This window comes from Mobula hypostoma, chromosome 5 (assembly GCF_963921235.1).
Source record: "Mobula hypostoma chromosome 5, sMobHyp1.1, whole genome shotgun sequence".
In the NCBI taxonomy this organism is placed as follows: Eukaryota; Metazoa; Chordata; class Chondrichthyes; order Myliobatiformes; family Myliobatidae; genus Mobula; species Mobula hypostoma.
In genome coordinates this window covers 33,747,771-33,767,125 of record NC_086101.1, presented here as the reverse complement: position 1 = coordinate 33,767,125, position 19,355 = coordinate 33,747,771, and the positions used below count along the sequence as shown (strand labels likewise).

Below are 19,355 nucleotides of genomic sequence, written 5' to 3'. Positions count from 1 at the left end.
GTGTGTGATTATGCCGGACCGTCTCCAACCTGAACTCTCTGTCCTTTTCTCCCCAGCACACGGGTGCAGGCAATGAGGGAGGCGGCCAGTCGCTGGTGTCGCCGGGAAGCTGCCTGGAAGATTTCCGCACCACCCCCTTCGTGGAGTGCAGTGGGGCCCGGGGAACCTGCCACTACTTTGCCAACGAGCACAGTTTCTGGCTGTCCACCGTCGATCCGGACCAGCAGTTCCAGGAGCAGCCAGTGCCTGACACCCTGAAGGCCGGACAGCTGCTGACGCGGGTGGGGCGGTGTCAGGTCTGCATGAAGAACTTGTAACGGCACCCTCAGTAACAACCCCCCCGCCCCAGCTGCCCTGCCCCATTCCCAGCAGGACTCCCGCTCTTTGTTCCTCAAATTTACCCGGCCACCTGCTGCTTGTAACCACCACCTGCTGGTCCGACGCAGTCGACGCCCACGGACTGACCGTTCGCACCGGATACCGGCCCTGCTCCCTCCCCCCTCCTGGGATCGGCCCCCCATCCCAGAAATCCCAGCACATATCCTCAGGCTGCGGCTCCTCGCTGGGCTGGAGGGAATGCCTCACTCCCCGAAGGAGGAGGGAGGGATCAGCCCACTGCCTGAGGAGGGAGCGAGCGCCTCATTTCCAGAGGGAGAGGAAAGGAACATCTTACTGCCCGAGGAAATGGAGGCTCGGAGTGAGGGAGTGCGGCACTGCCTGAGGGTGGAAGCAGAGGGTGCTCACGAGCTGGCGTTGGTTGTGGGGGTGTAAGGGGTGGGGTGGGGGGCTGCAATGAAGGCAGCTGCTACACAGAGCCAGGAGTGAGGGAGGTTCAGCCTTCATGATGCATTCTGCACCGAGGGCTCTCCCTCCCCAGTTCTGGGTCTGAGATCTGTGCATCAATTCATCAGGCGCTCTGTCCAGCATGTTTAAAAAAAATATTTATTCTCTACCCGTAACTTTACAAGACCTTCCCCTGCTGTGTGTGGGATCTTGCTGGCCCTCTGGCAGGCACCTCAGGTCCTGGCTGGCTGCACCGAGGGAGGTGAAGTTGCTGTGGAAAGCCAAGCCGTGGCTCCGTGCTCCGGAAGTGCTGGACCCTGAGGATGGTCTGTGGGAACTAAACCCACGCCCCCCCCCAACCCGAGCTCTGGCACAGGATGCACGATTCCAGAATGAAGGCACATCGCCACATTGCCCCCCCCCCCCCCGGCAAAAGCTGGAATCTCCAAGTGTTCTCACTGGTACAGGCTCCGGCAGGGAGCACAGACCCGCCACTGGGACAAAGGAGAGAACACCTGCCCTAGAAACCAGTACAGAATACATTACAGCAGAATTAGAGGCTTCAACAAAGGCTCACTAGTAACATTGTTCCAGCAGGAACCTAGTTCTCTGAAATAGGGTATTGGTTATGGCTGAGGTTGCGAGCCAGTCCTCACACTCTCCCACCTACGTTAGTTCTGATAATAATTTCTTTCAGGCAGGTGCTGTCGAAGTTTTCGCTCCTGAATTAAGGTTGTAGTTCAATCCTGTAATGGAGGGAGCGGCACACCGTGGGGGGAAGCGGTACTGAGAGGGTGAGGAATGGCACCGTGAGTTTGTCACACGGTGGGAGGGGTGGTACCCTGAGTATTGAGCTCCGCATTACCGGACGTGAAGAGTTAAACCAACCTATTGGACTGTTGCACAATGTTCAGACAGGAGCCCTGGACGAGATTCCAATCTTAACCAAAACCGAGCATTACAGACTCCGTTCCTCCTCTGGGCAGCTGAGCGGGGAATGTTCCATTTGCCTGCAGATCAACCCAACCGGCTACGGTGCATTGTCCGATGATGCCGGTGGTGCTGTGTAAATGTTAACCCACTCCCCGGGCCCCTTTACAATACAACTCAGTGTTTGTACTTGAATCTGTGCAGATTACTAGCTGCTTGACTGTGCTCAGTGCTACATATCTCACCACTAATTTATCAGTGTCTGACAAATGATTTGCTATAACGTGTAAACACTGGCGGGCGAAAGGCTTAACGTAGTCCAGGGCAGTGCAGGAAGTAAACCAGGCACCCCACTGCAGGGACGGGGAGGCAATGTGCCCGCTGGCAGCTGTGAAATCTGCATTGCGCCAGTGTAAGGCCACCACACTTTGCCAGTGGAGGGGTACTGCCTCACTCTGCTTCTCAAAGTTGGTTGACTGGAAGTGAATTTAAGAAGTGTCCCAAAGATGCAGACTGCACGACCCGCTCCAAGGCGCTTGTACCCGTGTGCAGTGAGGGACTTACTGCATCTGACTCTGCAAACACAACTCGGTGGCTCTTCCTGTACAACACTAGGGCATAACAAAACAGAGACCATGCTTGTTTACACCGCAATTAACATGTACAAAAGCTGCCTTTTTTTATCTGTACTGTATGACGTGAAGCTCCCAATCGATGTAATTATCCAGATTAAAAGTATTTTACCAGATGCACCTCCTTCAATGTGGTTTTAACACTTGTCTCTACTTAAGACCCATTTGTAAGTAGCCCCATACTCTCTGCAATATGTGATCTCCACAAACACCACCCCAGTAACCTCTGCACGATGCATGTACGTGGGAAGCTGATATTATAATTTTGGGCTAGTGGAACACTATCAGAGGGAAGTGTGGTGCTCAGGGCTACTCTTTAGGCGAGGACGATCCATGGACAAACTGCCCTGCCCTGGCCTGGCTCAGGCTGACCGCAGTTGGAACCTTCATTCAATCGGTTGACAGACTGACACGCCAGAGGGTGTTCAGGCTCATTGGTGCTGTGTCCAGCCAAGAACTGATCCGCACTCCTCTCCACTTTACAACAGCACGTAGTAAGGGTCCTTGTAAGGGGCTTTTCCTTCTAGGTTTGTTCTCTTAATTCCTGTTGACAGACCTCCACCGGCAGTCAACACATTTAAAGATATATTGGCTTCATTTGTCACATGTAAGTCAAAACATGCAGTGAAATGTGTTGTCTTGCGTCAATGATCAACACAGTCCAGCAACGTGCTGGGGCGGCCCGCAAGTGCAGCTGCACTTCTGGTGCCAATATAGTGTGGCTGCAACTTACCAACCCTAACCATACGTCTTTGAGAGACGTTTGTCAGCTTACCGGAGGACCCAGAGGAAACCCACGTGGTCACAGACAGAACAAACAAACTCCCCGCAGTCAGCGGTGGGACTTGAACCCCAGTTGCCGATCACTGGCACTGTAAAGCGTTGTATTAGGCACCACGCCAACCGCTGCCCCACATTTGCCACACTGTAGGTTTTACAGATTTATTCCAAGCCATGGTCAGTAAGGCAAGTACTGAATCACATCCAACAGAGTTTCTGTGAACGACACGGGGTAAATGGGGACAGGTGATAGACGGATTAAGTTTATACTGCTGATGCAAGAGAGACCTCAGATGCCGGAAATCTGGAGCAACACGCACACAATTACACAATACAGGAGGAACTCAGCGGGTCTGGCAGCATCTATGGACGGAAAAGAAGGGGCATTTCGAGCCGAGACTCTTCATCTGCTTTAGGCTGCTAAATGCTTTCAAATGCGAAAGAAACCCTGTGATAATTAAGAGCCAGAAATAAATAAAGTAAATACAGTAAATATGAGCTCCGGTTCCCTTGCAAAGAGGGTTTGAGTGGATGAGCAGAAATAGTTCACAGACTGTACACTGTTGGACTCTCCAAGGCCAGGCCTGCTGTTCCACTGGTTTTCATAGACTGGTAAATTCAGTAGTGAATTTAAAGATCAAATCTGGTAACACTGATACTTTTACGAGCTATTTATGGAAGTGTTAGCAATCTTTAAGGAAAGAGTACTTGGTCACATTTATGGCATCACAGTACAAGTATTACATTAAGTTTAAAAGTAATTAATTCACAGCTAGATGCTTTAATAAATTATAATCTGATCATCTGCATTTTCAGTCCCGCTGAAAGCTGGGCGGGAGAATCAGACTGTTGTTCTCCGAACGTCATCAGCCACTGCCCGCTGATGGAGTCCATCACATGAACCTCTGACGCAGGTGACTGGGCACGAAGTCCTGGCTCCCCATGGACCACCAATGACAGCCTCACTTCAGTACACAGAGGCAAACCAGGAGGGCAATGTTCACAGGTAATCCAGCACTGCCTGGTGATCCCGAATACAGTGGCCCCACGACATGAGTATTTGAAGATAGAGTGGCCCCCGATCACGTATATTCCCAGTTGCAGTAGCTCAGGGCTACTGGGTGCCTCCCAGCCCAGCTCGGGGCTAGTTACATCCACTCTAGAACTTGCGCCGGTTCTAGGGCAGTGGCCCAGACAATATGGGATCTGGAATGCGTGGGTCTCCGCTGCATGTGTACTAGAATACTGTGTTCTAGAACACCGACTGGAGCACTGTCCCGGGACCCCATGTGTTCCAGAACACTACTGTTTTACAAAGTGTGGCTCTGTGCGGCACCCACCATCTCTGTGCCTTTGGGTGGGGACCCCGTGTCGTTGCCCTAGGTGCAACAGGCAGTTCGCCGCTGTTTCAGTTTGGTGCTGTGCGCCAGGTCTACGGTCTCGGGCGGCTCCTTGGGTTTCTTCACGATGCTGGCTACCACCAGATCCAGGACGGTCTCGAAGAGCAGGTCTACATTGTGACCCGTCTTGGCGCTGGTTTCAAAGCACATGGTCTCGGCGGCGGGCAGATCGCCTTCTTCCAGCATGCGGTACCGGAGCAGCTGCTTGTACAACAAGATCGCGTCCTGCCTCGACACCTGCTTCCGTGCTCGGGGCCGCGCATCCGCCCCTGGCTGCGCGCACTCGTCCGTCAGGTCGGTTTTATTGCCCGCCACGGCGAAGATGCAGTCGGGCTGCGCCGAGTCGATAAGTGCCAAGAAGCGGTCCTCCAGCTCCCGCAGGCTCTGTCGGCTCGTCACATCATAGGTGAGAATGACAGCGGCCGCGCCCCGGCAGTACAGGGAGCCCAGTCCGTGGAACTGCTCCCGGCCTGCGGAGAAAGGAGAGGCAAGCGTTAGCGCACGTTCCCGGACCCGAACATTCTCCCCCGGACTCCCTCCACAATGCCCCACTAACCCCTGGAACAACCCCTCCCTCCACGGCCCCCGACACCACCCTGTTCACACCCCCTCCCCGGAAACCAGTCCTTCCCCCGGCCATCTACCACCGGACCCCCAGTCACCACTCGCTATACAACCCCTCCTCACCTTCGCACGGAGTCCTTGCACCGGCTGTTCCCCGTGACCACAAACCCTCCCCTCTCCGGATCCCGGACGCTACCCACCAACCCCCAGAAAACCCCTCCGTACCCCTGGGCAGCACCAACCCGGGCACCCACCTCTCACCACCCCCTCCCCCAACTCAAGACGCCACCCCACCGCATCCCCGGACACCGGACCGTAGAGCAAGTGACCGCAGAGGAGCACGAAGCAAGCATTGCACTGTAGTGGACATTAAAAATCCCTTACTGGAGGGTGGGAGGAGAGGGGGCGGGGGTGGCACCTGAAATCAGCTCACTGACCCCTGACCCGTGACCGTGGCCGAGGCAGCTCCAGCCAGCCTGGAGCGGGTCTTCCTCACTGGCCAACGTGCGGCAGGGAGGTGAATCACCGGCACACAACATGGACAAGGGGACGAGGGACATCCCATGAGTCACACGGTGAGGAAACACGCCATTCGACCCACCATGTTCCTGCTGTCCAAGAGGCACTTTTCCCCCAAACACTTCAAATCCCGAGCGATTCATGAATCCAAACACCTCTTAATGCTGTCAATGGGTGTAAATCTCACCCATCTTGTCTGGGTCCAGCCACACAGGTGCTGCAACCAAAATAATACACCAGGGGTTCTGCTTCCTCAGAAGGCAAGGGAAATTCACCCTCACAAACTGTTAATCGTGCATCCTATTCACAGGCACCACGGCTTGGTGTGGTAACCACTCTGTCCAAGGCCACAAGAAGATGCAGGGTCGTGGATACAACTCAGCACATCACAGAAACAAGCCTCCCCTCCAAGGATGCTACACACACTTCTCACTGCCTGGAGAAATCAGCAGTCATAACAAGGACCTCTCCCACCCTGATCATTCGCTCTTCTATTCCACCACCCCCCACCCCACCCATCAGGCAGAAGATATGAGACTATGAGACCATAAGACTTGTTGCCTGGATTGGGGAGCATGCCTTATGAGAATAGGTTGAGTGAACTTGGCCTTTTTTCCTTGGAGCGACAGAGGTGACCTGATAGAAGTGTGCAAGATAATGAGAGGCATTGATCGTGTGGATAGTCAGAGGCTTTTTCAAGGGCTGGAATAGCTAGCATGAGACAGCATAGTTTTAAGGTGCTTGGAAGTAGGTACAGAGGAGATGTCAGGGGTAAGTTTTTTTTACGCAGAGAGTGGTGAGTGCGTGGAATGGGCTGCCAGCGGCGGTGGTGGAGATGGATACAATAGGGTCTTTTAAGAGAGTCCGAGATAGGTACATGGAGCTTAGAAAAATAGAGGGCTATGGGTAAGCCTAGGTAATTTCTAAAATAATTTCATGTTTGGCACAGCATTGTGGACCAAAGGGCCTGTATTGTGCTGTAGGTTTTCTATGTTTCTAAGATGTAGGAGCAGAATTAGGCCATCTGGCCCATTGAGTCTGCTCCGCCATTCAATCGTCGCTGATCCTTTTTTTTTCACCTCCTCCTCAACCCCAGTTCCCGGCCTTCTCCCCGTAACCTTTGATGCCATGTCCAATCAAGAACCTATCAATCTCTGCCAACAACCTGGCCTCCAAAGCTGCATGTGGCAACCAATTCCACAAATTCACCACCCTTTGACTAAAGAAATTTCTCCACATCTCTGTTTTGAAAGAGCACCGTTCTATCCTAAGGCTGTGCCCTCTTGTCCTAGACTCTCCCACCATGGGAAACATCTACTCTGTCTAGGCCTTTCAACAATCGAAAGGTTTCAATGAGATCCACTCTCGTCCTTCTGAATTCCAGTGAGTACAGACCCAGAGCCATCAAATGTTCCTTGTATGATAACCCTTTCATTCCCGGAATCATCCTTGTGAACCTCCTCTGGACCCTCTCCAATGCCAACATATCTTTCTAAGATGAGGGGCCCAAAACTGTTCACAACACTCAAGGTGAGGCCTCACCAGTGCCTTATAAAGCCTCAGCATCACATCCTTGCTCTTGTATTCTAGACCTCTTGAAATGAATGCTAACATGGCATCTGCCTTCCTCACCACTCACTCAACCTGCAAGGTAACCTTTAGGGTGTTCTGCACAAGGACTCCCAAATCCCTTTGCATCTCAGATTTTTGGATGTCCTCCCCATTTAGAAAACAGTCTGCACATTTATTTCTACTACCAAAGTGCATGACCATGCATCTTCCAACGTTGTATTTCATTTGCCACTTTCTTGCCCATTCTCCTACTCTATCTAAGTCTTTCTGCATCCTGTTTCCTCAACACTATTTGCCCCTCCACCAATCTTCATACCACCAAGGTCAAGAACTGCTTCTACCTTGCTGGTCTTAGTACAACTTCAAGTTTATTGTCATCTGACTGTACATGACTACAACCAGACAAAACAGTGGACCACTGTGCACCCACAAAACATATCACACACTGCACATAAACCAAATTATCACCATGGGTTAATAAAATATAATTGAAAGTGCATGTAGTGCACAGCACAGGTAAACAGTAAACAGTGGTGAGACCTCAGTGGGGGCAGGGTATTCATTAGTCTCACAGCTTGAGGGAAGAAGCTGTTACCCAGTCTGTCAGTCCTAATGTTAATGCTCCTCTGCCCTCTTCCTGGTGGTAGTGGGTCAAAGAAATTGTGGGATGGGTGGCAGGGATCCTCAACATTGCATTGGAGTCCTGATTCCTGAGCAGACTAAAGGATGAAGTCTTGATCTCTCACCTTGTGACCCTTCCACTTTATTTGTCTACCTGCACTGCATTTTCTCTGCAACACTACTTTCTGTCTCCTGTTTTCTTTCTGCTGCCTTGCTGTACTTACATAACGTATGATCTGTCTCTCTTCACTGTATAATACTGTAATCAATACTAGTATCAATAAAACCATCGTCCACCACACTCTCCAGTGTGCTCCAGCTACTCACCACTCTCTGGCTAGAAAAGGTTCCCCGTCAGATCCCCCCTAAACCTGAAAAAGAAGGGAATTAGGAAAGCTAGAAGGGAACATTGGCAAATAAGATTGAGGGTAACCCCAAGACATTCTACACATATGTGCATTGAGTATAGGAGTTGGGATGTAATGTTGAAATTGTACAAGGCATTGGTCAGGCCAGATTTGGAGTATTGTGTACAGTTCTGGTCACCAAATTATAGGAAAGATGTCAACAAAATAGAGAGAGTACAGAGAAGGTTTACTAGAATGTTATCTGGGTTTCATCATCTAAGTTACAGAGAAAGGTTGAACAAGTTGGGTCTTTATTCTTTGGAACATAGAAGGTTGAGGGGAGAACTTGATAGAGGTATTTAAAATTATGAGAGGGATACATAGAGTTGACGTGGATAGACTTTTTCCATTGAGAGTGGGGGAGATTCAAACAAGAGGGTTGAGAGTTAAAGGGCAAAAGTTGAGAGTTAAAAGGCAAAAGTTTAGGGGTAACATGAGGGGGAACTTCTTCACTCAGAGAGTGGTAGCTGTGTGGAACGAGCTTCCAGCAGAAGTGGTTGAGGCAGGTTTAATGTTGTCATTTAAAGTTAAATTGGATAGATATATGGACAGGAAAGGAATGGAGGGTTATCGGCTGAGTGCAGGTCGGTGGGACTAGGTGAGAGTAAGAGTTCGGCACGTACTAGAAGGGCCAAGATGGTCTGTTTCCGTGCTGTAATTGTTATATGGTTATATATATGTGAAGAATAGATGGATAAGTAGAGTGAGGATAGGAACAATCAGGGGTAAACGTGAAAACATGTGCATTAAAATAGAGGGATCTGGGAATATAGATCTGTAATTCCTTTAAAGTGGTGTCACAGGTAGGTAGAGTGGTAAAGACAGCCCTTGGCACATTGGCTTTCTAAATCAAAGTACTGAGTGCAGGAGTTGGGTGATATGTTGAAGTTGTATAAGATGCTAGTGAGACCTAATTTGGAGTATTGTGTGTAGTTCTGCTCACTTACCAACAGGAAAGATATCAATAAGATTGGAAGAGTAAAGAGAAATTTTACAAGGATGTGGCTGGAACTTGAACACCTGAGTTGTAGGGGAATGTTGAATAGGTTAGAGTGCTATTTCCTGGTGCATAGGAGAACGAGGAGAGATTTGATAGAGGTATATAAAATTGTCATAGAGTCTGAGAAAAGTACGACACAGAAACTGCTCAATGGGAGATTGCCGTGGCAACCAAGGGGAGCCGGATTCCCATCAGCATGATGGTGGGGGGGGGGGGATGAGGTGGAGGGAGTGTAAGGCATGAAGAGGGGTAAGCAGGTCTCCCCTTTCCTGAGAGTGGGGTGGTGCCTCTGGTGTTTGTCACAGGCTCCCAGATTTCAGCCTGAATGGGCTCCGGGGTGGCAGTTCTCAGCTCCTTCCCAAAGAATCCGCCCAACCCCAAGAGGAGGCAAATGTCCTGAATGCCCCTGTCACAAAACAACTGCCATTGATATAGCACCTTAAAGGGAAGGAAGGGGAGGGTGTGGGGAGAGGGAACTCCAGAACCCAGGGCCAAATCACCAGAGGTGGAACCACGGAACAGGAGAATAACCAAGGCACTGGGGTGGTGGTGTTCAGAGGTGTGGTGGGGCTCCACTCCGTTCATCCAGTTTGGAAGAACATAGAACATTACAGCACAGTACAGGCCATTCAGCCCATAACATTGCAAATCCTTGTCTACCACCACCCCGGCAGTGCGTTCCATACACTTACCACTCTATGTAAAAATACTTACCTCTGACATCCGCTTATACCTTCCTCCAATCATCTTAAAATTGTGCCCTCTCATATCAGCCATTTCTGAGATAAAGGCGCTACCTGTCCACCCTATCAATACCTCTTGTCATCTATCAATTCACCTCTCATCCTCTTTTGCTCAAAAGAGAAAAACCCTAGCTCACTCAGTTTCTCATAAGCCATGCTCTCTAATCCAGGCAGCATCCTGGTAAATGTCCTCTGCACCCTCTCTAAAGCTTCCACATCCTTCCTGTAATGAGACGACCAGAACTGAACAGAATACTATTAGGATGGTCTAACCAGTGTTACAGAGCTGTCACCTCACCTCACAACTCTTGAACTCAGTCCCCCGACTAATGAAAACCAACTCACCATTTGTCTTCTTAATCACCCTATCAACTCATGCGGCAACTTTGAGGGATCTCTGACGTGGACCCCAAGATCCCTCTGTTCCTCCACACTGTTAAGAAACCTGTATTCTGCCTTCAAGTTTGACCTTCCAAAGTGAATCAGCTTAACACTCTTCCCAGGTTGAACTCCGTCTGCCTCTTCTCAGCCCAGCTCTGTATCCTATCAATATCTGATTGTAACTTCCTCCCCTCTCTGGTTCCTCTGCTGATCCCCTTGCTTCAGTGCCCTTTAGGCACCAACTCTCACTTGCAAGGAACAGTTTCTCCAGCAAAGCCTCTCCTGTTTTTGAACACCTCCATTAAATCTCTCCCGAAGCTTCCCTGCTCCAGAAAGAGCAGTCCCAGCTTCCCCGGTCTCCCTGTGGAAATGAAGTCCCTCATTTCTGTGACTGCTCCACATAACCTCCTCCACACCCTCCCTTTGCTGGGACTTGAAGTTCAGTGCCTTCAACTGGACACACATCTCCAACAGGGCGGAACGGGAGATTTATAAAACCCGTGAGCCTGCAACTCCCCAGCCTGGATTTTATTCAGGGTTGACTCTCAGGATGGGGGTTTGCGGGTGTGTGGAAATTCAAACCTTCATCCTCAACAATGCTCGACTTGTTTTCATTTCTTCTGGTGGCGTTTACAGCTCACTGTAACCTTAACCTGAGTCCACACAAACAGCTTTGTTCAAAGGCAGGTTTCTACCACTCCCAGTCATCTGATCTCCAGGTTTACCTGGGCCAAGGTCCAGCTCCAGAAACATTCAGTTTAACGCCTTCAGTCAAACAACTGTGAAAATCAATGCAGGATTGGAAGAATTATACCAGACTGGAGATAGCAGGTCAAGAATTGTTCTCTCTAACGCGTACAAATGACTGCAGTGCATCAGCCTGCTCAGCGTTCCTAATCCAATGAAATGGGAACAGGCCGTTTGGCCCATCAGGTCCATTCTAGGCAGCCCAGAGGTAGCAGCAGGTAGACCATAAGACATTGGAGCAGAATTAGGTCATTTGACCCATCGATCTTGACTGACCCATTTCCCTCTCAACCCCAATCTCCTTCCTCCTCCCTGTAACCTTTCACACCCTGATGTATCAAGAATCTTATCAACCTCCAACTTAAATGCACTCAATGACCTAGCCTCCACAGCCGCCTGGGGCAATGAATTTCATAGATTCACCCTCCTCTGGCTAATGAAATCCCTCTTCATCTCTGTTCTAAATGGGATGCCTTTATTCTGAGGTTGTGCCCTCTGGTCCTAGACTCTCCCACTACAGGAAATGTCCTCTCCACATCCACCCTATCTCGGCCTTTCAATATTTGATAGGTTTCAATGAGACTCCCTCATTGGTAGGTTGGGGTTATTTCCCAGAGGAAAAGGAGAACCGACTCTGGTGTTTGATATTATGAGGGTTCTACATATAGAGAAAAAAATCCCTTTGCAGAGGCCTCAAAAACCCAGAGGCATAACGTAGTCAGAAGTAGGATTAGAGGAGGAAACTGTTTTCATTAAAGGGTGGCGGTGTCCGGGAAACCCCCTCCCCAAGAAGATGAGAGGGACAGAAACATGTCCTACATCGCAACAGGACTTGTGAGGATTGATGACCTGCAGGGCTAGGTGAGTTCAGACTGTCATTTGTCACCAACACCAGCATGATGGGCCAAATGGCCTCTCGTTACATCATAAAATTGTCAACAAATCTGTGAACCTCTTTGTCAGGGAGAGATCCAGATTCCCGTACAATCCAGGGTCACTGCTACATATTCAGGCACTAATATTAAGGTGAGAATGATTGGAAACACCTCAAGCTTTTCCCGTTGACACAGACAAAGTGGGCATTCGGTGCCTGTGCTGGACTAGCCCTCCGACACAGGGACAAGATGTCCTATTGGGTGGCCATGGGTAAGGGTGGCTCCGGTTACTTCCAGATGCAATAGTCCAGCGCCGTGTGCCAGCTTCGTGGGCTTGAAGCGATGCAGTCACTTGGAGAGAGCGATGGTGTTTCTGAGAACTGGGCAGTGACAGAGGGAGGCTCGGTATTCCCGAGAATCAGAGCACTGGGCAGTGCTGGAGAGGGGGACGGTGTTCCTGAGAATCACAGCTTTGGACAGTGACAGAGAGAGGGATGGAATTCCAGAGAATCAAGTCACTGGGCAGTGATAACAAGAGGGAACGTGTATCCAAGTATCACAGCACTGGCAGTAATAGAGAGAGGGATGGTGTTCCTGAGGATCATGGCACTGGGCATTGACAGAGAGGGATGGTATTCTCTAAAATCACTGCACTGGGTAGCAACGGAGGGAGGAACGGTATTCCCTAAAATCACTGCACTGGGTAGCAATGGAGAAAGGAATGGTATTCCCTAAAATCACCGCATGGGTAGTGACGGAGAGAGGAACGGTATTCTTGAGAATCATACCACTGGGCATTGACAGCTTTGGGAAACACTCACACTATGGGGTGCACTGGCCCCACTGGATCAGTGTCCGGGATCCCACCAACAGCTGCTGCTCCACCTCCCGAGTGAGAGGGGACAACTTGGCAGAGAGTAGGGTGATGACAGCGGCTCTCTCCAGGGCAGGGCTGGTGATCAAGGCACTGTCACGGGTGAATCCAAGGACACTGCAAATGAAGGGGCAGAAAGATTTGCAAGGCTGCTGCAACACAAGAGCTTCCCCGGATGGGGCAGGAGCTGTGCCATGTAGGGTCAGTGTGTACGGAAAAGGTGGCACAGTACAGAGACCAGCACCATGGTGGGGTCACCACTGGAACATGGCAGGTAATGACCCAAGAGTTGACGTAGTGTCCCTTCATCTCGTCTTCTGTAAATCTGCCAGCAACACAACCGTTGTTGGCACATTATCAGATGGTGGCGAGGAGGAGTACAATAGTGAGATAGATCAGCTGGTTGATTGGCTTCGCAACAACAACTTTACGCTCAGTGTCAGCAACACCAAGGAACTTATGGTGGGCCAGAGAAAGGGGTGCCAAGAGAACACACATAAGGTCCAGCAGTTTCAAGCTCCTGGGGGGTGTCAACATCCCAGAAGGTCTATTCCGGGCCCAACATATTGATGTAATTACAAAGAAAGCATGTCAGTGGGTCTATTTCGTTAGAAGTTTGAGAAAGGAGAGTTGGAGTGTCACCAAAGACTCTAGTAAATTTCTACAGGTGATCTGTGGCAAGCATTCGAACTGGTTGTATCACTGTGTGGGATGTAGGCCCACTGCACAAGGTTGCAAACTCGGGTACTATTAATAAGAGGAAATCATGGGCATTAGCCACACCAGTATCGAGAAGGAGATCACTCAAAAAGGTGGCATCCGTCACGGAGGACCCCCATCACCCTGAACATTCTCTTTCTTATCAGAGAGGAGGTACAGAGCCTGAAGACACACACTCAATATTTTAGGAACAGCTTCTTCCCCTCCACCATCAGATTTCTGAAAGGACAAAGAACCAACCCATGAACACTACCTCATTATTTTTGCTCTCATTTTGCACTACTTAATTTTATATATAATAAGAAATATATATATTTCTTACATTAATGTATAGGTTATATATACACACACACAGACACATTGCACTGTACTGCTACCACAAAACAGCAAATTTCATGGGCATATGTCAGAGATATTAAACCCAATTCTGATTCTGTAGAACACACTTTCAACATACAACGAGTAAGTTTAGGGTCAGGGAGATGGTGTCCCAGAAGTACTCCAGACATAAGCTGGTGATGATGGGCTGTCCCACCATGGTGGGGGAGATGGACAGTCCACGCTGAGGAGACTATACCCGACACTAACACTTGGAGAGCACCTCTCCCCACCATTGCCCAGAGCCCTCAATGCGAAGCAGTGAGTGGAGTCGTGGGTAAAGTGATGTGGGGACGTGGAGAATCCAGTTGGGACCAGCCAGATTTTTACTGAATTACAACATTGCTCACTTCTGCATTCCTACTCCCGAGCCAGTTCACCTGCCTCCCGTCCCACTCATTTCCGTACACACTTACTAATGCTCTGGATTCCCCTGCCCGGCCTCTGGTAGCGATTTAAGGGGGAGGTGGGAGGGGAGTGAATTATGCTTTATAGGAACAAACCACATGGGGCCTAGAAGTCATATGAGTATGTTGTAACAAGCTGTTGGCAAATCAAACAATCCTCAGCCTGATCTTGTGATCAGAGGCAGAGGAACAATCTGTGGTTCCAGTGTCTATGCTGCACAATCAGCATTTCTGTCAATGACTCGAAACAAAATCAGATATGTTTACATAAAGAGGTACTAAACCAGCACATGAGCAGTAGAGAGCGTCAAGGTCTCACCATACAGTAAACTGGAACTTGCTTAGTCAGTCCTGTCAGTGAAAGGTCAAAGATAACTTTGCTTGCTTCCCACTGCGGCAGCCTCTATACAGGAGCTGCTGGGAGTTGAGCCAAGCAGTCGCACTGAGCAATTCCTCTGCTACACAATCACTGCAAGTGAATTTGCCTCAGTGGCCTGCAAATCCCTCCCAATCCACCCACTGCAAATTAGTCCAGTGCTCAAGCAGCTTAGAAAAGTTTTAAAGAGATTAGCTTTATTTGTCACATGGATTGTGAGATGCAACATTTGCATCAATGAGCAATATGGATGGGCCCAAGGATGTGCTGAGGGCAGCCTGGATGTGCTGACCTGCCTGTGGCCCAACCACACTTCCCAAACCCAACCCATACATCTTTGGAATGTGGGAGGAAAACAGAGAATCCACGGTCACAGGGAGAACATACAAACTCCTTACTGACCGTAGAGGGACTTGAACCCCGATCGCTGGTGCTGGTGCTAACCACTACGCGACTGTGCCCACACAGTAAATTAACTACTGCTGTACAAGAGGGAAAAGTTTTCCCATTCGGATACACCAGAAAATGCTCAAAGCAAGGAAAAAGGCAGTGAGCTGTTTCAAAATGTAATCTCAAAGGTCAGCAAAAGCATTTCCTGGAGGGTACAGTCTGAGAGTAGAGAGAGAGAGATATGAAAGAGGCTGGAAAGGGGGAAGAGGGGAGTGGGGAGCGGAAGAGGGAGGAGGGAAGGGAAGAGGAAGAGAGAGGGGAAGTGGGGGGAGATGGGGTAAATGAGGGAAAGAGGGGAAGGGGGAAGCAGAAAAGGGGGAGGAGGGAACAGAGGTGAGGGGAGAGAGGGGGTGGGAGAGGGGGGAGATGGGGAGAGGGAGAGAGGGGATGTGAGTAAGGAGAGAAGGAGGAGAGTGCAAGGAGATGGGGAGGTGAGAAGAAGTGGGAATAATTAAGAGAGGGGTGGGAGAGAGAATTTCCTCTGGTGGGGAAGTCCACAACAGAAACATGAGCCAAGCAGAAGTCATCTAAATCAGCTGCCACTTAAAATTATCAGTCTCTGGAGTAGGGTTAGAACCCACCGCCTCCTGATGGAGCCGACTGTCGCTCTGCCACTTCCAGAGCTCTTGGGGTTGAGGAAGACTTCACCTTCTATTGTAGATGTGTGGCTTTGAGTTGGCTGAATGGTCCTCTGAGAGACCCACAGTCTCTGTCCCAAGTGTGGTGGGGCAGGTGCTGCTAGATGTGAGGTGTAACCTTCTGATCCATCTCCCAAAGTTTGGGAGCAAAGTTCTCGGTGCCATCCCGAATGCTCCTTCATGCGGAGAGGTGGTGGGACAGGAATCTCTGGGTACATTTTGCCTCCGGGGGGTGCTGTGCATACCTTCAACACATTGCTTTGTCTGCCTGGCTGGAGATCTGCAGAGAGCCAACAGCAGCTTACCTAGGGACGTTAGCCCAGGGGAGGCACTGACAGTGGCTTGTTCATCGTTCCCCACATGTCTTTGGCAACTCTCCAGTACTCTGAGGTGCTACTCTATGCATTCCAGATCCCAGAAGCATACTGGACAGGCAGGATCGACACTGCCTGGTAGACCACCAGGTTATGGATGGTTTAAGGAGATGATCTTCAAACACACTTTTCCACAGCTGGCCAATTCCCTCGCCAGTGCCCGCCTTTGCTGAGAGGTGCCTCCTAAGATACCAGAACTGCTCCCCATTCCTGCCTTGTCAGAGGGCAGAGTTTTGCAGCTGGGCAGTTTGGTAGAGGCTGCACACAGATGGGTCAGGAGTATTGCAGCTGTACTCAATCCCTATCACAGATGCTACAGCCGGAAAAGCTCACCAGTGCCTCCACTTCCTCAGGAGGCTGAAGAGGCCATGGTCACACTGTGATAACCGATTCCACCCTGTCACAGAAAGCATCTCCACGTCACCTGGGTAGAGCTACTACCTCGCAGATCTAGCTGGGTTCAATCTGGCGCTGTTGGTGTGGAGTTTGCACGGTCTCCCTGTGACCGCTCAATTTCCTCTGTGCACTGCAGTTCCCCCCCCCCCCCACATCTGAAGGATGTGCTGGGATGAAACGGCCCCGATAAATTGCTCCATGTAGGAGAGTGGCAAACGAATCGAGAGGAATTGATGGGCCTGTGAGAGAGAATAAATATCCTGGCCGTAGGAAGATACAGAAGAGAATGGGACTGCTTCCTAGGAAACAGCATGGATAGGACGGGCCAAATGGCTTCTTCCTGTATGGTTCTATATTTACACCCAAGCTCAAAAATCCTCTCCATAAATTTCACCATCTCATAGACACAGGGGATTCTGCATTTCTGTAGCCCCTTTTCATGGACCTGGAGCTTTGCAGTCAATGAAATGATTTCAGTTCCTCGCCTCACTCTGCAGACTGCACAGAAAGATCCCACAGACAGGGACACCATAATAACCAGGGGGTCCACCGCAGTGACGCTGGTTGTCGTTCATAAGGGGTCCGGGGCCTGAGGGGCCCTGCCCGGCTCGACACCCACTCTCACTGTCAGATCTCTCATCCAGCCCGGGGGTGCAAGCACAACCTTCAATCAACAACCCCTGCAGAACGGCCAGGGTGACACGGTGGCACGGCGATGAACGTAACGCGATTACTGCGCCGGTGGCCCGGTTCCATTCCTTCTGCTACGCTCTCCAAGTGACCGTGTGGGTTTCCTCCACGCGCCCAAGTTTCCTGTCACACTCCAAAGACGAAGGGTGGCGTAGGATAACTGGTCACCATGGGTATAATTGTGCACTGATTGGGCTGGAAGAGCCTGTATCACTAAGTAATATATATATTTAAATTCTTCCTCAGTACTGTGCCGCCCCTCCCTTAGTGCCATCCCCTCACTCTGGTGTGAATGGCTACTGGATGGTCAGCGTGGACTGGCTGGGTCGAAGAGCTGGTTTCTGTGCGATATAACATTCCACTCATAGCTCGGCGCACCCTCGGCACGGCCTCATGGCCGTCCGGCGCTCCCTCAGCACCAGCCCTCCCGTAGCGCGGGGCTCTCTCGGAATCCTGGAAAGCGGCAGTTAGGGTGGACGATGAAGTGATGTGCCGGTTTGTGGGAGATCGGAGTCGAGGAAACTCCTCGACCGACGCTGGCCGGAGACCACCGCGGAGCCCCGAGTGCCGGGATCGGGAGGCCGAAGGAACTGTGAACGTTCGTCAGAGCACTGAGAGCGAAGCGGGGAGTGGTGAGACAGGAGGCCTGGGTCATTGATGGGTTCCCATCCACTCTCAGTCCTGACGCGGGGTCCCGACCCGTTACGCTGGCAATTCTTCCCATCATCTACGCTGCTCGACACGCCGAGTTCCCCCAGCAAATCGTATTGCTCTAGGGTCCGGCGTCTTCTGATAAGTGCGACCTCACACTCTGTGTGTCACCCCACTCCCACCGCTCTCTCACCCCACGCCGTCCCCTCTCATCTCTCCAGCCCCCCCCCCCCGCCGTACCCACCGCAACCCCGGCCCACGTCTCACCCGCCGTGTCCCAGATGGAGATACTGTGGGCGCCCCAGTGTTTGAGATAGAAGGCGGCGCCCACCGTGCTGAAAGTGTCCTGGAAGCGGCGTTCGGTGTAACGCTGCAGCAGCGAGCTCTTGCCCACGTTCATGTCGCCCAGGATCACCACCTTACCGTCCGGCTTCATCATCCTGTGCCTTCGGGCTCCGGCGCTCGCTCTCCGCCCAGCTTTCCCTCTGAACAAAGCGGAAGCGGGCGGAGACAGGAGACCGCCCCGGAATAAACTTTCCACAAATTTCATAACTCGCCTAGTTCCGGACACTCACCCCTCTCACTCCCCTTATCTCCGTTCCTCCCCTATCACCGCCCGCACCATTAGCCCTATCTCTGTCTCTCCCTGCTTCTCCTTCCCTCACACCCTTTGTCTGTGTCCCTCCCTCCACCTCCCCCCCCACACCTCCTATCCCTGTCTCTCCCTCCAACTCCTCCCCACTTGGCCCCATCTTCGTCCCTCCTCCTCCATTCATTAACCCTATCAGTTCCTCCCTCCCCCTCTCCCCAACTCATTAGCTCTATATCCGTCCCTCCCACATTACCCCATCTCTGTCCTTCCCCCCACTCATTAACCCTATCTCCATCCCTCCCTCCCCATTCATTAACCTTATCTCAGAACCTCCCTCATTACCCCATCTCTGTCCCTCCCTCCCCCACTCATTAACCCTATCTCAGAACCTCCCTCATTACCCCTATCTCCATCCCTCCCTCCCCCACTCATTAACCCGATCTCCGTCCCTACCTCCCCATTCATTAACCCTATCTCAGTACCTCCCTCATTAGCCTTATCTCTCCCCCACTCATTAGCTCTCTCCATCACTCCCTCCCCCACTCATTATCCCTATCTCCGTCCCACCTTCCCCCACTCATTATCCCTGTCTCCGTTCCTCCCTTCCCCCACTCATTGGCCCTATCTCTATCTCCCCCTCCATCTCTGCCCCACTCACTCCCCCACCTCCATCCTTTACCTATCTCGGGGATCTGTAGATGGTCTGTATGATGGAAAAGTCATAGATATTATAGCATCCCGGAACTTCCTGACCTCTGTCGTGGAGGTGTTTGATGACAGCAGGTGGGAGAGACTGGAGCAGCCACTGACCCTGGATGAGTGGACTGGCTTCATCTTCCCTTAGTTCAAATAAAA

General features: G+C 51.0%; 2 protein-coding genes across 5 annotated transcripts in view; one reads left to right on the top strand and one right to left on the bottom strand.

Annotated features, from left to right (window-relative positions):
- The window catches only part of LOC134346743 (collagen alpha-6(IV) chain-like), a 182,010-nt gene extending 181,240 nt beyond the window's left edge, over positions 1–770 (top strand). For all 4 annotated transcript variants that reach the window (XM_063048336.1, XM_063048335.1, XM_063048337.1 and 1 more), the window contains exon 48: positions 57–770. In XM_063048336.1, coding sequence (XP_062904406.1) covers positions 57–317 — 261 coding nt within the window. In that variant the 3' untranslated portion in view covers positions 318–770. The remainder of the gene's footprint in view (positions 1–56) is intronic.
- A 1,855-nt stretch (positions 771–2,625) lies between these two features.
- Positions 2,626–18,556, bottom strand: rab20 (RAB20, member RAS oncogene family). The gene is made up of 2 exons (XM_063048341.1): positions 18,176–18,556; positions 2,626–4,995 (listed from the first exon to the last, which is right to left on the bottom strand). Exons 1-2 carry the CDS (start codon positions 18,456–18,458, stop codon positions 4,505–4,507), a joined length of 774 nt encoding a protein of 257 aa, XP_062904411.1. The 5' UTR covers positions 18,459–18,556; the 3' UTR covers positions 2,626–4,504.
- Between the last annotated feature and the right edge of the window lie 799 nt (positions 18,557–19,355).

Coding starts and splice junctions, on each gene's coding strand:
- rab20 (XM_063048341.1), bottom strand. CDS start 18,458: ATGAAATTTGTGGAAAGTTTATTCCGGGGCGGTCTCCTGTCTCCGCCC. Junction 4,996..18,175: donor CTCCATCTGGGACACGGCGG/GTGAGACGTGGG, acceptor CTTTCTCCGCAG/GCCGGGAGCAGTTCCACGGA.